The 24,148-nt window shown below is 36.6% G+C and overlaps 1 protein-coding gene across 1 annotated transcript in view; it reads right to left on the reverse strand.

Annotated features, from left to right (window-relative positions):
- The window catches only part of UHRF2 (ubiquitin like with PHD and ring finger domains 2), an 86,565-nt gene that overhangs the window by 59,879 nt on the left and 2,538 nt on the right, over nt 1-24,148 (reverse strand). The window contains exons 2-3 of the mRNA XM_037061401.1: nt 20,150-20,383; nt 6,549-6,808 (exon numbers count right to left, since the gene is read on the reverse strand). Of these exons, the coding sequence (XP_036917296.1) occupies nt 6,549-6,808; nt 20,150-20,383 (494 nt within the window). The remainder of the gene's footprint in view (nt 1-6,548; nt 6,809-20,149; nt 20,384-24,148) is intronic.

Consider the following 24,148-nt stretch of genomic DNA (forward strand, 5'->3'; position numbering starts at 1 on the left):
TGATAAAGCTGGGCCAAAGATAATCTCAATGAGTGGTTCTCAAACTTGAGTGTGCATCACAACTGCCTGGAGGACTTACTAAAACACAGATTATCTGGGCCACCACATAGATTGGTTAATTACGTCTGAAGCGAGCCTAAGAACTTGCATTTATAACAAGTGATGCAGATGGTCCTGGCCAAGGATGATTTTTGGAACCACCTGTCTAAGGCAGTGGCTCTCAATCATGGCTGCACACTAGAAGCACAGGGGAACTTTTCAAAACACCAATCCCAAATGCCTTGGAGGTCCCTCAGATCAACCATACCAGAAGTTCTGAGGGTAGGTTCTATAGGCACTGATATTTTTTAAAGCTTCCTAGAAAACTGATATACAGGGTGGGGCAAAAATACCCCCCCTTTTTATTATAAAAATCTTTTATTACAAAATCATAAACATGTGATTCTGTAACATAACAACAGCACACTCAAGCACACCATATGACATTTTAGGTGCAATGTTCAAATTAAAACTATAAATTATTACACCCATAATATTACCCTACTAACTATGCTCAAGCAGGTCTTACTTCTGCCAGACCCTGTATAGTCAGTGTTGAGAACTACTAGTTAATTCAAATGTATCTAAATCCATTAAGAACAGAAGTTTCTTAGTAAAAAAGCAGGAAAAGGATTATTCAGTAGGGTGGACTCAGCTGCTTATAAAACTCTAGTTTAACTCAAGAAGTTGTATGTGTGCTGCTGTCTTTAAATCTCACAGTCTAAAGCAAGTCTTTAGAGGTCATACAAAATGGTTGACCTTTGAAGACAACATAACTGTGGGCTGCTACTGATCACACATGCATGTTTACGCTGCATGGCAATTTTGCATATTGGTTAACTCTCAGGCTCTGGAGTCAGATCGTTTTATAGATGTGATCTTTGGCAACTTAAGCATGGCTTCTTCATGTAGGAATTAATGTAATTAACATTTGTGCTAAAGTTACATAAGCATCCACGTAAAAGCTCAGAGTCTGGCATACAAGATCTATGCCACAGATATATAACCCATGAGAAACACTTAAGAAATCACTGTCTTTTTCCACCTCTGTTTCTTTCCTTCAGTCAACATCATGTCTCCATCAAAACGCCTTCTAGATCTCTTCTCTTAAAAGACCAGTCGCAGCTTTGTGAATTTAGATGTTCAGAGTCCTCAAAAATTTTTTATTTTAAAAATTTTATTAATTTATTTTTAGAGAGAAAGGAAAGGAATGGAGAAAGAGAAACACCAATTGGCTGCCCCTCACACACTCCCTACTGAGGACCTGGCCCGCAACCCAGGCACATGCCCCTACCAGGAATAGAACCAGCAACCCTTGCATCCACAGGATGATGCTCAATCCACTGTGCCACACCAGCCAGGGAGAAAATTTTTAAACTTTAAATATCTTAACTATAGAGAAGATAATTGATAAGAATAAATACAACTTGCCGAAAGCTACAGTATAAGCTTACTATGAAATAAGGTAAAATTCTATGTTCTCTCAATCTTTTAAAATTAATCATTTAACCACTGAATGATTTCTAAATGCCTGTACTACACCTTGACATTTGCCATTTCTGAATTCCCTGCTCCTCGTTTCTGTCCAAAATACCACTAAAAACACAGGTTCAACCAAGCACAGTCTCACCCCTGTAATGACAACTCTGGGAGGAAAAAAGCTCTCTTCCCAGCCAAGTTGTGAATGCCCTCTAATGGGGTGCTTTTAAAAAACCTTAAAGAGGATTTAAGAATCATGTGGAATCTAAATCTCTAAAGTCTAAATATAACATTCCTACTGTCAACTGTTTCTCCCCAAGTACTTCCTTGGCTGGCTGAGTTCTAAAAACACAAGACTCTTGCTAAGACAAAGGCGACAAAAGATGAGTGGTATGGAATAGCAATCAGGAAAAAATCCCGCAAATATCTCCTTTGTCCCAGAAACTTTGATGTTAACTTATGTCTGCTTTATAGATACATTTTTTTTGCATCAAGATGTGACTCAAAGTTGACAAGCTTAACCTAGGCCTTATGATCGACAAACTACAAAATCTTCATAAGCAGCACTCAATAATTTAGTCCGTGTTCATCAAGGAATCAATCTACAGTGACCCTTGCAAACAGTAAAACTCAATCATAAAACATTTCAAACAAATCTCTTTATGAACTTAACAATGTTTGTATTTATAATTATGAGATAAAAATGGAGAAAAATTATGAAATAATTTATTTCATTTATATTTTAGAACAATGTCCACTACTAGATTTTGGACTTTTGGGGGGTTGTTTTTGAAACCCCTTTACCTAGAAATAATATATTATAAATCTGTAATACCTACCATTCCTCAGAGATTAAAGTGTTTTTAACTGTCTGATCTATCTAGAGTAGGGACTGAAGATGCACGAGTGTATGTACCTAACTTATTTTGTTCTGGGCCAGCAACAAACTCATTACAAAGACTGAGAATTCATCTGGTCTGGTAATATGTTAGCTCTGTAGGTCACTATGAAATAGCTTTTAAACCATGCCATTTTATTTTTTTTTAATTTTTAAATTCAATTTTTATTTACTATTTTTTAAAGATTTTATTTATTTACTTTTAGAGAGAGGGAAAGGGAAGGAGAAAGAGAGTTAGAGAAACATCAGTGTGTGGTTGCCTCTCACGTGGCCCCCACTGGGGACCTGGCCTACAACCTAGGCATATGCCTTAACCAGGAATCGAACCAGCAACCCTTTGGTTCACAGCCTGCGCTCAATCCACTGAGCTACACCAGCCAGGGCTAAACCATGCCATTTTAAACTGACAAACACTGTATATCCTAAAAGAATTCCCGAGGCAAGTTCCTGGTACCATGTTCGATACTTCTCTCCCTTGGTTCAATGACCTGTTCAAATTGCACTACTGTACTCGGATATTTGGTGATGTGATTATTAATGAAGCAGATTAATTTTCAACTTACTTTCAAAGGTTACTTTCAGCTTATACTAGGTAGAAGAAAAATGTAGTTCACTGAGTGAAAAAAGAATACTTAATCAGTATCATAAATGGAATGGTATGATACCCTATAAGTACCTAGAGCCTATTCATTAAGTTAAAGCACAAAAAATTACCTAAGAGATACTGCCTTGGAAGCAAAAATTATACTGAACTAAGAGGTCACCTAATCCAATCACTCCAACTTTAAAAGTTGTCTTGGCAATGTAACATCTCTACTGATTCTCCCAGCCTGTGGTTAAAGACGACCAATGTATATTTATTGGCTACTTCTCAGGGCAGACCATTCTCTTTCTTTAGAGATCTAACTGGTAGAAGTTTAGGTTATCCTGAAACTTACTAAACAGAGCTTTTAAAATATGAAATCTACCATGCTCCAAATCTTTTCAAGCTAAATACTTAGAATTCCTTAAGCAACTCTTCATGATGGTTTTACATTATCGCATTTTGGGCTCCACTCTAAAGACGCACCATGTTATGTTGTGTTAATACTGTTCTTAAAGCATGGGAGAAGAAAAACATTCCAAGTAGGGAATAACCAGCCTCATAAAACAGTAGCATCACTGGGCTTGTTCTAAATATCCTATTTCTGCTAAAATATCCTTACAATAGAACTATTTGATAGGCACATTCTATTCACCCACTTGGAGCTTACACTCAATATAAATTTCTAATTCTACTGCTTAAGCCATACACTCCAAAAACTCTTTTCAATGTATCCTCCATCCATGGAAGAACTTGTATAATAACTTGAAGTGAACATGTAATTTACAATAGTTTCTAACTTACTTTTTTAATAACCACAAAATATGAAACTTTAACAGGATTTGTTATCACATCTATATACTGGGTCACCTGTTTCTTTCTAGGCCTTTTTTAAAATTTTAATTTTAGACTCTTATCTAGAAGCTCTCTATTTTATTTATCTTATACTTAATTTTATAAAGTTCTTTACTTTTTTAAAGATTTATTTATTTTTAAAGGGAGGGGAGAGGAGGGAGGAAAAAAGGGAGAGAAATATTGACATATAAGAGAAATAAGGATCAGTTGCCTCTTGCATGCCCCCAACTGGGGACTTCACCCGCAACCCAAGCAACTGAATTGAATTGAATCAGCTCAATTCAATTGAACCAATCACTGACTGGGAACTGAACCAGTGACTTTTGGTTTGAAGGCTGGTACTCAACCCACTAAGTCATACCAGTCAGGGGACCCTTTTCTCTTTTTGTCTTTATTTTTTAAAAAATATTTTATTTATCTTTAGAGGGGAAGGGGAGAGGGAGAGAAATATCAATGTATGGTTGCCTCTGCCAAGGACACACAATGTATCGTGTGTCCCCTGCCGGGAAATGACCTGCAACCCAGGCATGTGCTCTGACTAGGAATCAAAACAGGATCCTCTGGTTCGCAGGCCCGTGGTCAATCCACTGAGTCACACCAGCCAGGGCAGCCTTTTCTCTTTTCAAAAGAAAAGAATGAACAACAATAAAAAAAAATAATGAAAATAAGAGAATAATATTTATCTACCATTAAGTTTCTGTTATCTTTTATTTCTTAAGGAAAGTTCACATGGACAAAACTGGGGGGGGGGGTAGAAGTGGTGGGGGGAGGGCTGGGATGGGAGCAAAAGACAGAAAACTGTACTTGAACAACAAAGTAAAAAAAAAGAAAAAAGAAAAATTCAACCATCATTATCTTTAAGTTGCCAGCATTGAATGATACATTTAATTCCATCATGAAAAATTATTTAGGGCAGATAATTTCAGTCCCTTCATGCATACTGGACTTAGACTCTCTTTTACCAACATTCATTCTAATCAAGACAACTTTCTCTCTCATTTAAAAAAACAACAAACAACATAAAGTGATTTTTTAAAAAAATCACTTAGGTACTGTGATTTGAGCTCTGTTATTATATGAAACTCAGGCCTATACCTTGGAAGGTCTTACTCCAAAACTAAGGGCCTCTGAAACTGTAAAAATCTAAAAAACCTTAGTTCATTTAGTGTTTAAAGCTTTTTACCCTATTCCTATGCTGTGCCATTCTGTACAATATTTCTTGCCAAACAATAACTTCTTTATTGACCAGAATCAGACACTAGGTAGTAGTCCTCCCAGTTATTTATTCTACTCAAGAAACAAAACTCAAATCAAGAATTCTTCTTGTTGAGAGCAAATATACAGATAGCTAAATGCCCCCATACTATAGTTTCTTGCCTCTTTGCAATGGTGTTCAGTAACCCAGAGACTGATTGTGAATAACACACAAATTATTCCAGCCTTGATTTACCAATATTGTCAGTCCTGGCCAATCTCAGATCTTAACAGTCATCTGGTTATCAGTTCTATTACAACCTACTATAGTAAAAAGCAGGATGATAGCTCATTTGAATAAGCCCTGTTGTCAAGTTAGCCAAAATTGTTCAAGAAATATCAGAAAAGCAAATATTCAAGGGATCTACTTTTGATCCCTTTTCAGGTATCCTGAAAATCTGAGTGAACACCAAAGACTTTTATGCAATTTTTGCGGTAGGAAAAATCACAACCACTTTAGGATCTTGAACTCTTATATGTGACAAGGATTTGGTAGCATAGTATTTTGTATACATATTAAGGTGTCCCTTGACTGAGGACTTAAGTCCACTTATTGTGTCAAATAAATACTAAATCTGTCACAACAGTAACTTTTATATTAAGACTTTGCAAACCCTGGCTGGTGTAGCTCAGTGGATTGAACACAGGCCTGCGAACCAGAGGATCGCGGTTCACTTCCCAGTCAGGGCACATGCCTGGGTTGCAGGTCAGTTCCCTGCAGGCCAACTCCCAGCAGGAGATGCACAAAAAGCAACCATACATTGATGTTTCTCTCCCTCTCTCCTTCCCCTCTAAAGGTAAATAAATAAGTAAATAACATCTTAAAAAAAAAAGACTTTGCAAATAGGTAAAGAAAATAATTCAGTGTAGAATCAAGGTAAGTTCTAAATATTGTTTTCATACAAGCATTTAAAAACATTTCATTGGGGGAGAGAAACTGAATAGTTACTACTGTGTATGTTTTTGGAGAGGTGGAAGAGATAAATATGTTCTAAAATTAGCCTGTAGTAATGCACTACCCTGTGAATATACTAAAAACCAATGGATTGTATCCTTTAAATTAATAAATTGTGAATTATCTCAATAGTAAGCTGTTTAAAAAATATTTCAATCTCACTCTAACGGGTTTTATACTAATGTTATTATACACTTTCTAAAATATTATTAAAATATAGATTAAAAAGATTACAGAGGAAGAAACAAAGAGAAACCCTTACTTCTATGTTAAGCCAGGTATTAGGATACCAAAAACAACAAACCACCTAGAAGCCAGAGATAACTGAGTGTTACGAAGCCCTTATATTAGAACCACTAAATAAAACAAACAGACCCCTAAGTGATTTCTTCAAAAGACTATTGTTTGAAAGCAATCTTGAAATGGAAGGCTTTGCTACTATAAACAAAAACATGAATGAATTCCTCAATAGCATGAGCACTTACTCATCATACTCGATATGATAAATAACGTCTTCATCAGCAGCAACAGAGTCTGAGTTAGAAGTAGAGGGTACACTGTCCAATTTATTTGTGTTCTCTTTGGAATTATGATTTACATTTCCTTTAGTCCTTTTATAAGAACTGCCACTCTTCAGTGGAGTTTTGCCACGTGAATGTCCATTAGTAGCTCTGGTAACACTATGTATACGTGCTTCGAACCAAGCACCAAGGCCGACATCTCTGGCATCCACCAATTCATTTACCTAAAAAGAGTTTAAAATTAGTTAGTGCTTCAAAAACTTTAATATAACTCAGGTTATTTTATGGTTATTGTGGTTAACAATATTTGCAGCTACTCAGGTTTAAACTAATTTCAAAGATTAGATCAAAACTATTATTTTTGTATTACACTGTAAATCTGTTATATACTAATACATAAATTAACTTTACTCCAAATTTTCTTCAATGAATGGTTGTTTTCTTTACTACTCCCATGTCTACATTGACTTTTTTCTTTTTTAATCCTCACCCAAGGATATGTTTATTGACTTTAGAGACAGAGCAGGAGGAGGAAGAAACACTGATGATGTAAGAGAGAAACATCGACTGGTTGCCTCCTGTACATGCCTCAAATGGGGGCCAAACCCACAACCTTTTGGTGCACAGGAGGATTCTCCAACCAACTGAACCACTGGCCAGGACTCCATATTTGACTTAAAAAAATATAATTCTTATGTACCCAAGGGTGTTCTGCCAAGTCATTCAATAAGAATGTCATCCACAAACAACCAGGACTTTAAAGTGTTATGATTGTGTTATTAATCTGTCCCATTAATTTATTCTGAATCCTAAAGATAACTTACAGTAAAGTATTAAACAGAAAATAAAACAAAAAAATGAGGGAATTGTGCACATGTACAAAGGGAAGAATTTGTAAATCCTTTATAAAGAAATGGGTAAGTTCTTCCAGTAACCACTAGTAAATGCATTATTTAGTACACCCCCCAAACAAAGGTAAAATATAAAAAGAACAGAGCTATGAAATGTAAAACGGATGTAGTTAAGGCTAGTCAATAATCCAGAACTACACGATGCAATAATAAAAGGAACAACAATATACGAGAAGTTAAGAGTTACAATATGGAAGCTGGTTAAGGAAAAAAAAAAAAAAGGTCAGTCCTTTCAAGAGCAGTAACCAAAAGACACCCCTTCAACTTTTTTTAAAACCCTATTAAGACTTCTGGCCAAGATGAAGGTGTAGGTGGAAACACTGTGCCCCCTCGAACAACCAAAATTTAGGACAACAAAGATTTAGAAACAAAGACACAACCAGAACAGGAAGAAAACTGAACTGTATGGGAAGTCCAACCATGCATCCAGACCAGTAAGAGGGGTACAATCAGTGGCTGGTGGAGAGGGGTCACAGGAGGAAAAGGTGGTGGCTGGCAGATCTGGGAGCAAAGCGCTAACAGACCCTGGGCACAGGGAGGAAATGAGCAGACCCAGTGAGGCACGGAGGCAGTTGGCTGACCGCAGACACATTTGCGTGCAAATAAACCAGACGAAAACAGGCAGTGAGACAGACATCGCAACCCAGGGCCCCAACAATGGGAAATAAAGCCTAAAAGCACCGATTGAAAAGGTGCTGGGAGAGACTCCCAGCCTCACAGGAGAGTTTGTTGGAGAGACTCACAGGGTCCTAGAATGTACACAAGCCCACCCACCCAGGAACCAGCATCAGAAGGGCCCAATTTGCCTGTGGGAAGCAACAGAGGGGACTGAAATCCGAGGAAGAGTGGTACAAGTGCCATTGTTCCCTCTCTAACCCCGCCCTCACATTCAGCATCACAACCCAGGGATGTGGGTTGCCCCTCCCTGGTGAACACCTGAGGCTCCACCCCTCACGCGTAACAGGCGTGACCTGACCAAAACATTATGGCTCAAACAGAAGAACAAATCAAAGCCACAGAGCCAACACTTTTAAGCGACCAAGAGATAGCCAACCTATCAGATGCACAGTTCAAAACACTGGTAATCAGGATGCTCACAGAACTGACTGATTTTGGTCGCAAATTAGATGAAAAAAATGAAGGCTACTGTAAGTGAAATGAAGGAAAATGCACAGAGAAACAATAGTGATGGAAAGAAAACTGGGACTCAAATCAATGGAGTAGACTAGAAGAAAGAAACAACCAAGCAGAAAAGAATGAAGAAACAATTCAAAAAATGAGGAGAGGCTTAGGAACCTCCAGGACATCTTTAAACATTCCAGCATCCGAATTATAGAGGTATCTGAAGGGGAAGATGAGGAGCAACAAGTGGAAAACTTATTTGAACAAATAATGAAGGAAAGCTTCTTCAATCTGGCAAAGGAAATAGACTTCCAGAAAGTCCAGGAAGCTCAGAAAGTCCCAACGAAGGTGGACCCAAGGAGGAACACATTGAGGCACATAATAATTACATTACCCAAAATTAAAATGAAGGAGAGAATTCTAGAAGCAGCAAGAGATAAGGGGACAGTCACCTACAAAGGAGTTCTCATCAGACTGTCAGCAGACTTCTCAAAAAAGACCTTATAGGCAAGAAGGGGCTGGAAAGAAGTGTTCCAAGTCCTGAAAAGCAAGGACCTACATCCAAGATTGCTCTATCCAACAAAGCTTTCATTTAGAATGGAAGGACAGATAAAGTGCTTCTCAGATAAGATCAAATTCAAGGAGTTCATCATCACCAAGCCCTTATTATATGAAATGTTAAAGGGACTTAGCTAAGAAAAAGAAGATAAAAAATACCAACAGTGAAAGGACAGCAAACTCAGTTATTAACAACCACCCCTAAAACAAAAGCAAACTAAGAGGACAGCTAGATCAGGAGGGTAACCATAGAAATGAAGGTCACATGGAGGGTTAGCAACAGGGGAGTGGGAGGAGAAGGTACAGAAAATAAGTAGCATAGACAGTTGGTAGAAAATAGATAGGGGGGAGGGCAAGAATAGTAGGGGAAATATAGAATCTAAAGAACTTGTGACACATGGACATGAATCAAAGGGGGGGAATGTGGGTGTGAGGGGGTGTGCAGGGTGGAGGGGAATGAAGGGGGGAATAGAACAACTGTAATGGCATAACCAATAAAATATATTTCAAAATTAAAAAAGAAAGTAACAAAAAAAGGCCTATTAGAAAGAAAGAAAATGGCATCACTAATACTAGATCATCACCTAGTCAAGCTAGGTCCTCCTGAGGGTGTAAGAGACTACTTAAGGTATCCAAAAGAATTCTGACAAATGGGGCAGAGGTAAGGGGGCAGTATATCCTAAAAATACCTATTGTCAGATATTATGCAAGGCTCCTTTACTTAGGCTTGGCTAACTCTAGCAACCTTAATGATTAATAATTCCTATTTTACAAGATAAGGAAACAAAGGCTTACAAGTTAACTTGCTCCATCCAGTGAAAGCTAATAAAATGTAAAGCTACAATTTGAAGACATCTTGACCTTGAAGTTAATGTTTTTGCCACAAGATGACAAAGCAGGTAAATGGGAACTTCAAAGGTTAAGTGACAAACTAAGAAAATAATTAAAAATATAAAAAGGTTTCAAACCATGAAACTAATATAGAAGATAGAGGGCATACAGACAAAACCAAAAATTATTAACTATCACTACCAGAACAGGTACCACATTTGACCAAAACAATCGAATGTTGTGAACATGGTAGCAATGAAACATCTTGAAAGACATAGTTCATTATAACATTAAGAATGAAGAATTTAGAAGAAAAGGAAAAGACCTAAGGGCCAACCAGGCTAAACATTGCAACGATTAGAGATGAACATGGTATATATTGTATAAATTAACTCATGCATTAAACAGACACAAGCAGGCTCTTTTCTTTTTTAACAGCTATTGTTCAGTTTAAAGACTTTTAATTTCTTACAGGCAACACTAGCTAAAACAAAAAAAATAATCAATGTTAAGGTCTATCATACTTGGGAGAATAAACTGAAGCTACTACTCTTTCGCAGCAAAATGTAAGACGTTTCATACAGCACTATACATTATCATTCTGAAAGAGAATGGAGCATAGTTGGTATGAAAACAGTCATGGCAAAAATACACTGAACAACATAAACCTCACTGAGGAATTGAGAACAGTGTAAGGTACAAATGAAATATTTAATCTGCCTATCAAAAATAAGAAACTAGCATGCAGCCCTGGCTGGGTATAGCTCAATTGGTTAGAATGTTGTTCTGATATATCAAGGTTCTGGGTTTGATCTCCAGTCAGGGCACATACAGGAAGCAACCAATGAAAGTATGGATAGGTGGAATAACAAATCAATGTTTCTCTCCCCAAATCAGTAAATTAAAACCAGAAAGAAACCAGCATGCAGATCTAGTATCTGGGTATCTTAGTATTTGACAACAAATTAGAGTTAACTGAAACCCAAGTCAATCTAAAAATACTGCTACTGCTTAAATATCACACATGAGAGAACTTATCAGTTCATAAAGGTAAGGCATTCTTTTGAGTAACCCTTGATTTATAACTGGAAACAAGAACTACAAATTCTTCTATTAATGGATCAAATTGCCTGCAAGGGGTTTAAGTTCTTCCGTAAAACCTGGGATTTGAAGAGATGGTTCAGAAGAGAATACTTAAACTTGTATGATTAACTTGAAAACAGAGGATACTGCCATGGTAACTTTCTTATTATCCAGTTGAATTAAGAACTAAAAAGTATGTTCAAAGCCACAGCATGTACACCACCAAGAATGAACCCTAATGTAAACTCTGTTCTTTGGGTGATGCTGTATCAATGTAGGTACATCAATTCTAACAAATGTACCACTCTGGTGGGTAAGGTTGATAATGAGGAAGAATATGCATGTGTCAGTAAGGGAACTCCGTACTTCTCATTTAATTTTGCCGTGAACCTAGGACTGTTCTAAAACAAAGTCTATTTTTTTAAAAAGGAAAAGAATCTAAAAGTAATTAGTCAGAAAAGAGCAATAAAAAACAGACAAAATGATAAAGAGGAAAACAATGTGTGTGTGTGTGTGGGGGGTCTCAACTGCACCTATGGACTTTAATTAGTGGCAGTAACTGACAACATGGACAGGCTAATGCCACTGGAAGAATTACTTACATTTCCAAAGAGAAGGCAGCATTCCAGGCAGGGCCAAAAAGAGAAAGCACCAAGTTTGGTAAGAAGTCAGAAGGAGCATGGAAAGCATTGTCCAGAGACTATTGCTGTTTTCCATGTAAAAGGTAAGGGAGGGCAGGGAAAATGGTTTATGAATGGCTAATCTGAATAACACTGGCAGGCTCTGGGATATAGGGGTGGTCTCTAATTGCCTGGCAGCTGACCCTGCGTGGTTAGAGCACAGGAATATTGGTTGGTATGTAGGAGTTAGATAAAGAAGACAGCTGGGGTTGTAGAGTTTGGATTGGTTCATTTGTATATATGAAAGGCAAGCTCACAGACAAGTTGCTTACTGTTTCTTCCTACCTAGCCCTAAAATAGAAAGTCTATCCTCAGCTAACAAGCCAACACTCCAGAATATGATAAAACATCATAAAAGAGGACAACCCCCCCCAGAGGATTCACGGGTCACCTCAAAAGGTATTTGAGCTAACAAGTCCGTCGTTAAAGAAGAAAGCCCAATCATATCAATCTAAGCCTAAGATCTGAATTTATTCATGTCAAAAATATAGCCACATTTAGAGAAGAGTCTTCCATGTCCAAGTATTTGACAAATATATCTACAGATATACATCTGTATACATCTGTACATCTACATACATCTGTAGATAATCTGAAGTATGGAACACCAAGAGAAATCATTAAAAAATAAAACAATACCAAAAGCAAATATTTTAGGATGTACTATATGTGCTGGTATACTGTTTTTGGGGGGTGGGAAGGGAGGATAATACTTCTAGACATTTTTTATGTCCTGTGGAAAACATACCAGCTGTAGAGATAAACCCAGGTTTAACTCCTTGTCTATTACCTACTAGGTATAACCTTGGACAAGTTACTTAAGCTGTCTCAACCTCAGCTTTTTAATAAAATAACATACTTAGTGTTAGAAAGTACAGGGACATACACCTAAGCCACCACCTATGCGGGAACAAAGAAGGCACATGTCACCCGCTAAATACCTGACCACCAGATTCCTCATATCAGAAGAAATTGAGGCATAGCCAGTGGCATCCTGCTGAAGCCAGCTGAATCCGCACTGCCCCCTCCCCTCTCCCCTTCAAGCTTTCTAAAGAATCAGCCCTTTCTGATCAGATACCCAGGACACCTGGAGCAGATCAGCAGATCACCCTGGGGTGACTCACCTTCCCCCGGGGGGTCTGTTACAACCTTAAACACCCTTCTACCCTCTCCTGTGGGTCTGTCACCCCAGTGTCCCACCTGGAATAAAAGCCCTTAATTGGACTTTTCTGGCTCTGGGTCCTTTCTTAGCCACCTCGGCTACCTAACAGTTAGCAGTGTTATTGTATTTTAGGTGACAAAATGCAAATAATGTGCCAATTTAACAGCACACAGTAGGCACAGATGAACAACTGCCTCCTTCCATGAAGTATCAATATGTTCAATGCTAAGACTCATTAAAACTCATCTCATTGCCATATTCTGCTTAGTAAACACATTAGCAGTTTACTGTTATGTACATTACCTCCTTTAAAATTACAATATAGTTATTATTATTTTCCAATGAGGTTCATAAGTGGAATATACTTGCCCTCAGGAGATAACACAGCTAAAAGTGGGAGCTATAAGGATAAAGGTTTCTCCAACTCTGACCTTGATTCTCTGATTATATTTCTTCAGTTAGAAATCAAAATGTTAACATGGTTCCATTTACATGAAGTTCAGAAAGAGGAAAATCAGGATGCACACATAAGTTAAAGGTTAAGTTTTTTAATTTTTAAATTTAATTGTTCAAGTACCATTTTCTGTCTTTTACTCTCATCCCAGCCCACTCCATCCCCAGTGCTCCCCACCTCCCTCCCTTTTCCACCCCCCTTAGTTGTTGTCCATGTGTCCTTTATACTAGTTCCTGTAAATCCTTCCCCCTTTTCTCTGAAATTCCCTCCCCTCTCCCCTCTGTTCACTGTCTGCCTGGTCTCTATTTCAGTGTCTTTGGTTATATTTTGCTTGCATGTTTGTTTTGTTTAGGTTCCTGTTAAAGGTGAGATCATATGGTATTTGTCTTTCCACGCCTGGCTTATTTCACTCAGCATAATGCTTTCCAGTTCCATCCATGCTGTTGCAAAGGGTAGGAGCTCCTTCTTTCTTCCTGCTGCATAGAATTCCATTGTGTATATGTAAGGTTCTTAAGAAGTTTTTACACAATTAGTAGGATAAAGTTAATAAAAAGCAAAGAAATGATTACCATAGAAGTTTGGATAGTTATAAGAGGGAAGAAGGAATTATAATCAATAGAGGGCACATGTGAAGTTCCTGAGGAAAATTATTCTATTTCTTAGTTTGTGTAGTGTTTATGGTCATTGATTTCACAATATTTCATTAAGCCCTACTTTTTTTTACTGTCAATTAGTTTCATACTAAAAAAGGTTAAATATCAAGAGGCAGAGTTGTTCTGTAGATACAAGTCAGAAAATACTAAGATATCATGATTTTTTACTTAGTGGTAATTATCAGTAATTTTCCTTTTTGTTTTGTATAAGAAAACATGTAAGATGTTCAGCAGTGCCACACACATAGACAGAAAAAAAGCTTACTATCCTAAAAGCTTACTACCATCAGTATAAATAGATATTTAGGCAATGATGACAGTCATTTCAAAGTAGGAACTAATGAGTTGTACAAAACTCTACATCCAAAAGACAAACTTAAAATAAATTTACATCTCAAAAGTTCACCTTGTTTCAGAAAAATAAATTACTTTCTAGAGTCAGTGTCATCCAATTTGTATTATACAATAGGAATAAGTGGACCAAACCTCTGCACAATCTTCTCCAACCTCTCCAAATGTGAAGTGATATTTAGTTCCTTACAATATATGAAAAGACATCTGAGACTGACCAAATGTTGCTCTAAGTTACCAAACAGCAAAAGAACAATGATATTGGATTATAACTTCAGATTAAAATTTCATCTTAATTATTAAGTTTAGTGTTTACCTAATACTGATTTGAAAATTCTTTTTGTACCTACCTATTATGAGGTCCAAAGACAATTTTATGCAAAAGGAAGGAAAAGCCCCCAAATTTGTTTGTCCAAACATAAAAATTTTTTACTTAGAGTAAACTCTATGTCTATAAAAGGAAAATCTTTGTGAAGCAAAAGTGACGTATATAAGAATTCAAGATAAAGGGGTGGGGGAAGCCTCCCAATTTTTAAGTGCTAGAAACAACTTAATGAAATGTTAATGTATTTACTATACAGATACCTACTTTAAGGATAACAGACAAAATTAAAGCAAATTCAAAATAAATCAATTAAAAAGTAGCAGCTTACCCTGGGCAGGTAGCTCAGTTGGTTAGAGCATCATCTGGATATGCCAAGGTTGCAGGTATGATCCCCAGTCAGGGCATAGACAAGAATCAACCAATGAATGCATAAATAAAGGGAACAACAATGTCTCTCTCCCCCATCCCCCAATTCCTCTGTGTCTCTAAAATCAATTTTTTTAAAGTAGCAGCTTCTCAGCATTTTCAGGTTAGCAAAAAATAAATATCTAATAAAATTCCACAAAGGCAGGAGGCAATATCATTTGCTTACCCCTCTATTTCTAATACCTAGTACACATATATACTACATATTCAAATATTCATTCAATGAATAAAGTATCCAGAAACAGAAATAAGCACTTCCAGATTTTAAAAAAGGTTACTAGTCTAAATTTCAAATACCTATGACAATTACTGAGCTTCACCAAAAAAAGAGATAATATGTTAAGTCTGTGTTAGACTCTTGAACTAACAAAAAAGGTTAAATGCACCTTTGGCTAAATGTGTTCACAAAACACAGTAGCCTCTTAAGAATTTAAGTGCCGGGTTCACAAATGTGTTTCTAAATGAAGGAGAGACAATGTAACATTTACTGACCAAGTTTGTAAAACTCAGAAACCACTGCATTGGAATTTGAAACCAAGTCTAATAACAAAGGTAAAGTCCTTAACATCTTTGCTACTTATTAATACAAAATATAAGAAATGTTAAAAAGAAAAGTTAGGTGCCAGAAATAGTTGATAGCCAAAGCGCTAACACTGAAAATAAAGAGCAAGGATGTGGTGAGGGAAGTAGTTTTTCATAATGCACTTCTACATTAGATTTGGGGGAGGGGATATGACAGGGTATTGAGAAGTGTGTTAAACAGAAACAATTTAAATTGACCAAAACTGCTTAACCTTGATTAATCTCTGATCTGTAGGTACATAAACTGGCCTTCCTATGAGAACAAATTCATATCCTCACTGTCCAAAACAAATCAAGTCAAAAGTACTGGCCTCTAAACTGCTGCCCTTAACCAAAGTTAAAAATAGTGTAAGATTAAAAATAAAAATTAAAAAAATAAAAAGATTAATATAAACACAGATGGTTACATAAATATTGACATATGGATATACAAGAGTTACTATACATACATATATTTCCTTGCTCTGTCAGCTAAGTGCCCTATAAGTAAAGATTCCCCTAGCAAGGAGTATACCCTGGAGTCTGGCTTGGTTTCTAATACCATTCTCCAATTAAGGAACCAAGGCTCCTTGGGGATATGGTTGATTCCAGGACTACAGGAAGAAATACACAAAATGAGCCTGGTGGTCCTTGTAGTACTAGAAAGAAAGTGCTTTAACAAGAAAAAAACAAACAAAAAACCCACCTCCCTCCCCAAAACAACCCCCCCCAAAACAAACCCCACAATAATGAGGGCTTATCATAGGCACACAGGAAAAAAGATCCATACTAATGTGACTGACTAAATAAATGAAGCAGAGGAGAACAGTCTCCCATGCAGAAGAATTCCCAATAATTTTTGTAGATAATCTGCCCACAAGGAAGTGAAGTACTGATCTATCCACTTTGTGGGCTCCAAATAGTGACTTCATCTCAAAGGTTACATATAGTATGAAAAGGGGTGCAGGGGATGGGGGGTGGGAGAGTAACTTCACAGTGAAGAAACCTGACAAACACTACATCAGTTAGGGAACTAAAGTTCACAGTGATAAGTTACTCTTGATGTAAAACCTAAGTTATAATTAGCAAATAGAATGTTGATAGTACATACCCCTAGATATGATACAATGAAAAATACCACTTTATCTCTATGTTCTTCCTCCCCAAAATATTTAAATCCAGTCTAAGGATGAGGAAAATAATGAATATTAACAGAGGACATTTTACAAAATACCTGACCAGTACACCTCAAAATCGTGTTGTCCATCAAAATCAAAGTCTGAGAAACTGTCACAGTCAAGAGGAGCCTATAAAGACGTGACAACTATTTAGTATAACACTAATTTAATGTAATGCATCCTAGATGGAATTCTGGAACAGAAAAAGGATATGAAGAAAAAGCTAAGGAGATATGGCTCATTAATTATAAAAAATGTACCATATTGATGTAAGATGCTAATAAAAGGGCAAACTGGGCATAGGAAACATGGAAACTAGTATCTTTCCAACTATACTATAAATCTAAATTTTCTAAAATAACAAGTTATTTAAAAGTAATAATGTAAAAAATATCAACATAGAAAGTACTGATAACTGAAGAGGGATGAAATCAATGAGTGATATACAAAATAATATGCAAGTGGGCTTTCAATATTAATGGCCCTGTCTGATTTTTGTGGGAACTACTTAAAGCACTGTTTTAACTTATATCTTGCCTATATCATGTAAGTTAATTCCCAAACTGTTTTGTTATTGCAATATTTTTCTATTTTACTAAATGATTGTAGCAAAGGAAGCTACTGGTATTTTATATAGCCACCTTACTGATTGCTCATAATGCTCCAATGTTTATTTTCTCAGCTTTTTCAGGTATCCATAAGTAGTAACTTCGCCTTCTCCATACTCACACTTGATTGTTCTCCTGTGTATCTGTATTATCTAATACATTAGAAAGATGTTAAACAATAGCAGCATTTATTGGCTTTCTTGTCTGGTTCCCACATTTAATGAAAATGCTTCTGGCTCTTCCCCACCATTAAACACAATGTTGGGTGTGGTTTAAAAATATTCATTTATTCCATCTGTTCCTCTTACCAAAGATTTTTAAAAATCAGAAATGAATTCAAATTTGTACTTAGATGTTTTTAGAAAACATTTCAGATTAGATCATTTATTTTCTTTGGTTTGTTAATATGATGAATTATATTAAAATACATTATAATAATAAATTATCCTGCTTCAACAAACCATACATGATCAAGATACTATGTTCTTTTAATATACTGTGACAATTTTATTTGCTAAATATAACTTAGGCTTTACATCAACATGTAGCAACACTGGTGTGCTTTTTGTCACATATTTGTTATCAGTGTTACAATACATTTATTCTTTTAAAAAGGGGGGAGCTTCCCATTTTTTTTACGCTGTGGGATGGAACTGGAGAGCATTATGCTAAGTGAAACAAATGAGGTGGTGAAAGACAAATACCATATGATCTCACCTATAAGTGGAACCTAATCAACAAAACAAACAAGCGAGCTAATATATCCAGAAACACTGAATTAAAGAACAAACTTACCATAACCAGAGGGGAGGGGTGAGAGGGATAATTGGGGAAAATAAGGGAAGGTTCATCAAAGAACATGTATAAAGGCCACATGCACAAAGCCAAAGGGGGTAGGTTTGAGGGTGGGAGGTGGGGCTGGGTGGGGTGGGAGGCCAAGGTGGGATGAAAATGGACACAACTGTACTTGAACAATTAAAAAAAAAAAAGGTAACATTATAATGACCCATTCTTCATAGGTTTAAAGCAACTCATCAATGTAGCCACCTGAATCAAGTACTTTTGAGGTATAGCTCTTTGCCAGTATTCTTGATTCTTTCCATATTTATGGATCTGTTTGCATTTTTTCATAGATCCAAATCATCTTCATTTTCTGAAATAATTCACTTCATCTACCAATTTTTAATTTTTAACCTTGAAAATTCTCTGAAAAATTGAGTCTTGGTCCCAATTTATCTCAACTGATAAGAATTAAGAAAAGTGTTAGAAGGATAGGAAAGGATGAAGCAAAACTGTTATTTGATTATTTCTAACAAATTTATTAGAATTTGAAAAAGTTCCTGAATACAAAGGTCAATAGATAAATTCCATTTCTATACATTAACATATAAATCACACTTTTAAAAGATATCTATTTATAATAGCATTAAAAAGCTATTAGAAATCAAAACATATATAAAGAGAAAAATAATTAAGATAGCAAAGATCTAGATTAATGGGGATATTGTTCATGTTCATGAATGAAGGACAATTATTGTAATGATGTCAATTCTCTCAGCTGATCTACATACGACCCCCATCAAAACCCGACATCATTTATCTGTAGAGTTTTGACAAACTAATTCTAAAATTTTCACATGCAGGTGTTAAAATCCCAAAATCAAGACACCCTTGAAGGGATATTAAATTTGGAGATGAAGGAAAGGGAGGTAACAAAACAGTGCTACAGTATTTAGAACAGTATGGCCACAGGGACAGGCAAACATACCAATGGAATAAAGTAAAGAGCAGTTTGTCCTATGAGTAAATGACCCGCACTTCGATTTATAGATTAAATTCCTAGAGAAATTCTTGAACATGTGCATCAAGACACACATAGAAGGTTCAAAGCAGAATTATTTAAAATAACTGAAAATGGAACAGTTCAAATAGCTCATAAACAGATTAAATATACTGTGAGGTGTTAATAAAATAACATAAGTGAAAAATAAAGTTTTATGCATGAAAATCCCTCACAGTTGAGAAAAAGCAGAATTTCATTATATAAAACCCAAATACAAGCAAAACAAAACATACTGTTTAGAGATATGTACATTCGTAACAATACAGAAAAACAAGAAAATTACCATAAAAGAACAAGTTCCTTTCTAGTTCTGAAAAAGAGGGAGATGTGTTCTGATAGGAGCACATAGGATGTTTTAAAAAGGAACTGGCATCATTCTACTCCTTAACCATGCTGGAATTACACAGGTATATTATGCTTTAAAGTGTACATACACATTTTACACATTCACCTATGTATTTTACAATTTTTATAGAAAAAATTTTATTTATTTACTTTTAGAGAGAGAGGAAGGGAGAGAGGAAGGGAGGGAGAGACATCGATCAGTTGCCTCACACACATCTCCAACCAGGGACCTGGCCTACAACCCAGGCATGTGCCCTGACTGGGAATCGAACCAGTGACCCTTCAGTTCACAGGCTGGTGCTCAACCCACTGAGCCATACCAGCCAGGGCTAGATTTTACAATTAAAAAAAAATTTTTTTAAAGTATCAACAGCCCTTTACTTTCAAATGGCAATCAATGTACTTGTTCACAATATCCTGAGAAAACAGACATCTGTACTCTCACAGCTAACAAGAATTCTGAAGAAAACATACCTTATATAGTCCAATGCCAGGATCAATGAGAAAATCACGAGCTGATGTAGATGGCTGAGTAGAAGATCCCACCCTTGGTGCTTTCTTCACTTTAGGTGGAGTATTAGAACAGGGTTTGGTTTGTACATCGGTCTGTTTAGATGTGCTAGGAAGATCAGGGTCTGGGCGAACTAGTAGCTGAATTATATCATTCAGTCCAACATCATAGTCAAATAAAGTATATCCATTTTCCAACTAGAAATAAAAGAAAAAGATAAAAATATTTCTCTCAAAACTTGATCCTTCTATATCTTTAGTTACCTAAAACTCCTAGCCAAATTATTAAAATAAAATTCACAACATTGCAATTAGTAGTGATCCTGAAACCATTCCTACTGCTTTATGGCCTCTGTTATCAATATCCTCTCAAAATGCCAATAAATTAAAAATCATTCCACATTAGCTACAGGTACACTGTTAGCCACTGGGAAAAAAAAATCACTGCTGTTGTTACCTCACCACTTAAGCAGAAAAACTCTGGATTTCTCACAAAGCTTTATTTCAATGAACAGTACCCGAATCCACTGCAAGAAACAAAAGGTGAATTTTGAAAATGAGTTGGTTTATGACCTTGTGTCCATAAAGACATTAAGTTAAGCATTTTATCTTTCTGAAGACTGCCAGAAATTTTTTAAAATCATTTAAGAATTACAATTCTTGTTCATGCTACTCCACTTGCCTAAAGTTCTCTAATTCCATCCATTTCTAAAGGTTATTAGTTGTACCATGAAAGTCTTCCAGGATCAATAGTGAATAAATTATCTTGCAACTTACCCATAGTTTGGCACGGTCTCTATAATACACTGAATGGTATTCATCCCCTCCTACTCTGTCCAAATATTTGATGTCCTAATCCCAGGTATCTCAGAATGTGGCATTTGTAAATAGGGTCTTTTCAGAGGTAATTAAGTTAAAACTAAGTCACACTGGTGGGCCCTAATCTATTGTGATTGGTATTATAATACAAATTTGAAATTTGGACAGACAGACAGATGCAAAGGCACACAGGGATGAAACAGCCATGTGACTGGAGCAATGCGTCAACAAGGCAAGGAACACCAAAGACTGACGCAAACACAAAAACTCAAGGAAATGGAAGATTCTTCCCTAGAGCTATCAGAAAGAGCAAGGCCCTGCTGACCCCTTGATTTCAGAGTTAGAGCCTTCCAGACTGCTGAGACAAACATTTCTGTGGTTTTTAAGCCACCTAAGTTTTGGTACTTTGTTACAAAGCCCTATGAAACTAAGTTTCCGTTTTGTTTCTTGATAAAATTCAGTTGGCCATTTCACTTTGATACAATAAGAAAACTAAACTCCTTCAAGATTAGAACTGTCATTTCCCCAGAAACATTACCAATTTAACTGGTCATTTTCCCCCTTTGTGTGTAATATCACCACCTACAACTCTCTATCACAATAAGACCAGGTTTGAGAAGTCAAAGAATGAAAGTCTATCCTTGAATGGTGGTCCAAGAACACACCTAGCACAATCCTACACCTTGCAGGTGTTCACAATTGTTAAAAAAAGGAATCAAGAAATTCATAAATTTCTCAGTGGGTGAATTAAATTAGACACTATCTCACAGGTTAGTAAATATGCTTATTCCAAATAAACCTAAGGAGTTTTCCAAAAATCAATAAACAGATACGCCTTTATAGGGATGGCAAAGTTAATACAAGGTGGGACCCACCCCCCTAAAATTTATTAAAAATGTGTATTTATTTTTATGTTTAAACTATAGTCACCTTCAAAGTCCCCTCCATTTTAAAAAATTTTACTATTTTTAGAGAGAGGAAGGGAAGGAAAGAGGGAGAGAAACATCAGTGTGTGGTTGCCTCTCATACACCTCCTAATGGGGACCTGGCCCACAACCCAGGCATTTGCTGTGACTGGGAATTGAACCGATGGCCCGTTGGTTCATAGGTCAGCATGTAATCCAAGTGAGCTACAGGGCCAACGTACTCTCCATTTAATGCAATACACCTATTGAAACAGTTTTCCCACTGCTCAAGACAATTCTTGAACTCGTTGATTTTAGTGCTTTTGCCATTTTTTTGTTTCACCTCTTCCACATTGGCAAAATGTTTCCCTTTGAGCAAAAAAATGTTGCTCAGGGCAAGGTCAGGTGAATACGGAGGGTGGGGCACAGGGGTCATGCTGTTTTTGCTCAAAAACTGAACACTCAGCTCAGTGTGAGCAGGTACACTTTTGAGTCTTCAAACAAAATTCACTAAAGCCGAACATAGCCTCTCACAACAATGCAAGCTGGTGCACTGATACAGATGGGTTCCTAAAACACTCACCTAGTTGTACTACAAGGGGCCCATCCTGTAGAAGATAATTTGGGTGTTTTGGGGGGGGAATGAAGTCCCCCCCCCATATTACTTATTATTAAAAGATAAACAAGAACTCCTTCTAATCCTGGACTCCGGGGGGAAAAAAACTCAAGGAACAAAAAAACTATACTTTCACACCTTCATCCTGACATTCTCCAAGAGACTCCAACAAAAAAAAAAAAAAGAAAGAAAGAAAGAAACAATACACTAATTTTGGAGCAGGTGAAAAAGCACAACTTGATTCAACATACAACTGTTGCATATTATGACAATTATGGAAAATGGAAGTGTTTAAAGTTGAAAATAAACTCTCTAATAGCACAGAGCATGCAAATTAGTAGGGCATTCACCAAAATGAAGAGAGCTGTTAAAGTGGTAAAATAATTGGAAATACATGTTTCCATAAACAGCTTTCCAGTGAAATTTTGAGGCATAAGAGTTTAAAGAGATCTGGAGGGTGTTCTTATACTCAACCTCTCTGACTAGTTTCTATAAACTGTCAGTAAATTCAAGCTGCTTCAAAGGACACTTGGTGTGAAAGGAAAAGCAGTGTCTGAGTTAAAGTCAAACACTAAGCATTTCAAGGAATGAGGCCCTATAACAGAAGTCAGACTCTCATTAACGTTATAACGACCTTTCCAATTATTCATGTTTATTATGATAGCCACCTTTACCCATATTATCCACTCCCCTCCCTAATTCATAGGTGCCCTTCCAGTGTTCCTAAAACTAAAACAGTGACTGTCCACTGCACAGTAAGTTTCACACAGCTAAGCCATTGTGAAGAGTTGTGAAGAATTTTGGAATGACTTGTTACTTGAAAAGTACTGAAGTTCTCCCAAATTTAATGAAGTGCAAACTTTTATTACAAAAGTGCAAAAAAAGTTACCTGTCGCTTAAATTATGCTCTGAGTGGGTAGAAAGAGATTGGGCGATTTAGAAATTACAAACACCTATGCCTTTCAGGCATATAGGCCATCAATGTCTCACAGGTGAAAATGTTTGAGAACTGCCACCCTAGCAGACTCGGCCACAACATTTACAATACGAGAGAGGCAGGAATGGTCCCAGAATTTTGTTTTGCCAGGCTGCACTCTTGAATTTTGATTGGGTTGAAGAAAGAAATTGAGGTAAAAGAAAGGATCATTAAGAGTGATGCAAGGGGAAACTAGGAAGCAAATACAAGTGGCAGTGATTGAGAAGGCAGTGGGTACGTCACTAACAAGAGGCTAATGATAAGCATACAGATGGAGAGGATTAAGTTAGCAACTTTCATGTACCTCTCATATATAATATATGCAATATGTAACACACACACACTTTGCCCTGGCTGGGTAACTCAGTTGGTTAGAGCGTAGTCCCCATATGCCAAGGTTGTGAGTTCAACCTATGTGCATAAAACTAAGTGGAACAACATACCAATGTTTCTCCCTTTAATTTAATAAACAAAAATTTAAGAATAGGCAAATACTTTTACTTTGTTTTCTGTGTAAAAAGAAAGAGTCCATAGGCAAAGGTAACTAACTACTCAGTTTTTCTTCAGCTCTGGTATGTACCATCTATTCTAAGCTTATCTCTAAGTGGTACACAGGAAAGAATGAAAGGAGTGGAGAGAATCTTTTC

Source organism: Sturnira hondurensis, unplaced genomic scaffold (assembly GCF_014824575.4).
Source record: "Sturnira hondurensis isolate 20B ecotype Veracruz unplaced genomic scaffold, ASM1482457v3 Scaffold0013378, whole genome shotgun sequence".
Lineage (NCBI taxonomy): Eukaryota > Metazoa > Chordata > Mammalia > Chiroptera > Phyllostomidae > Sturnira > Sturnira hondurensis.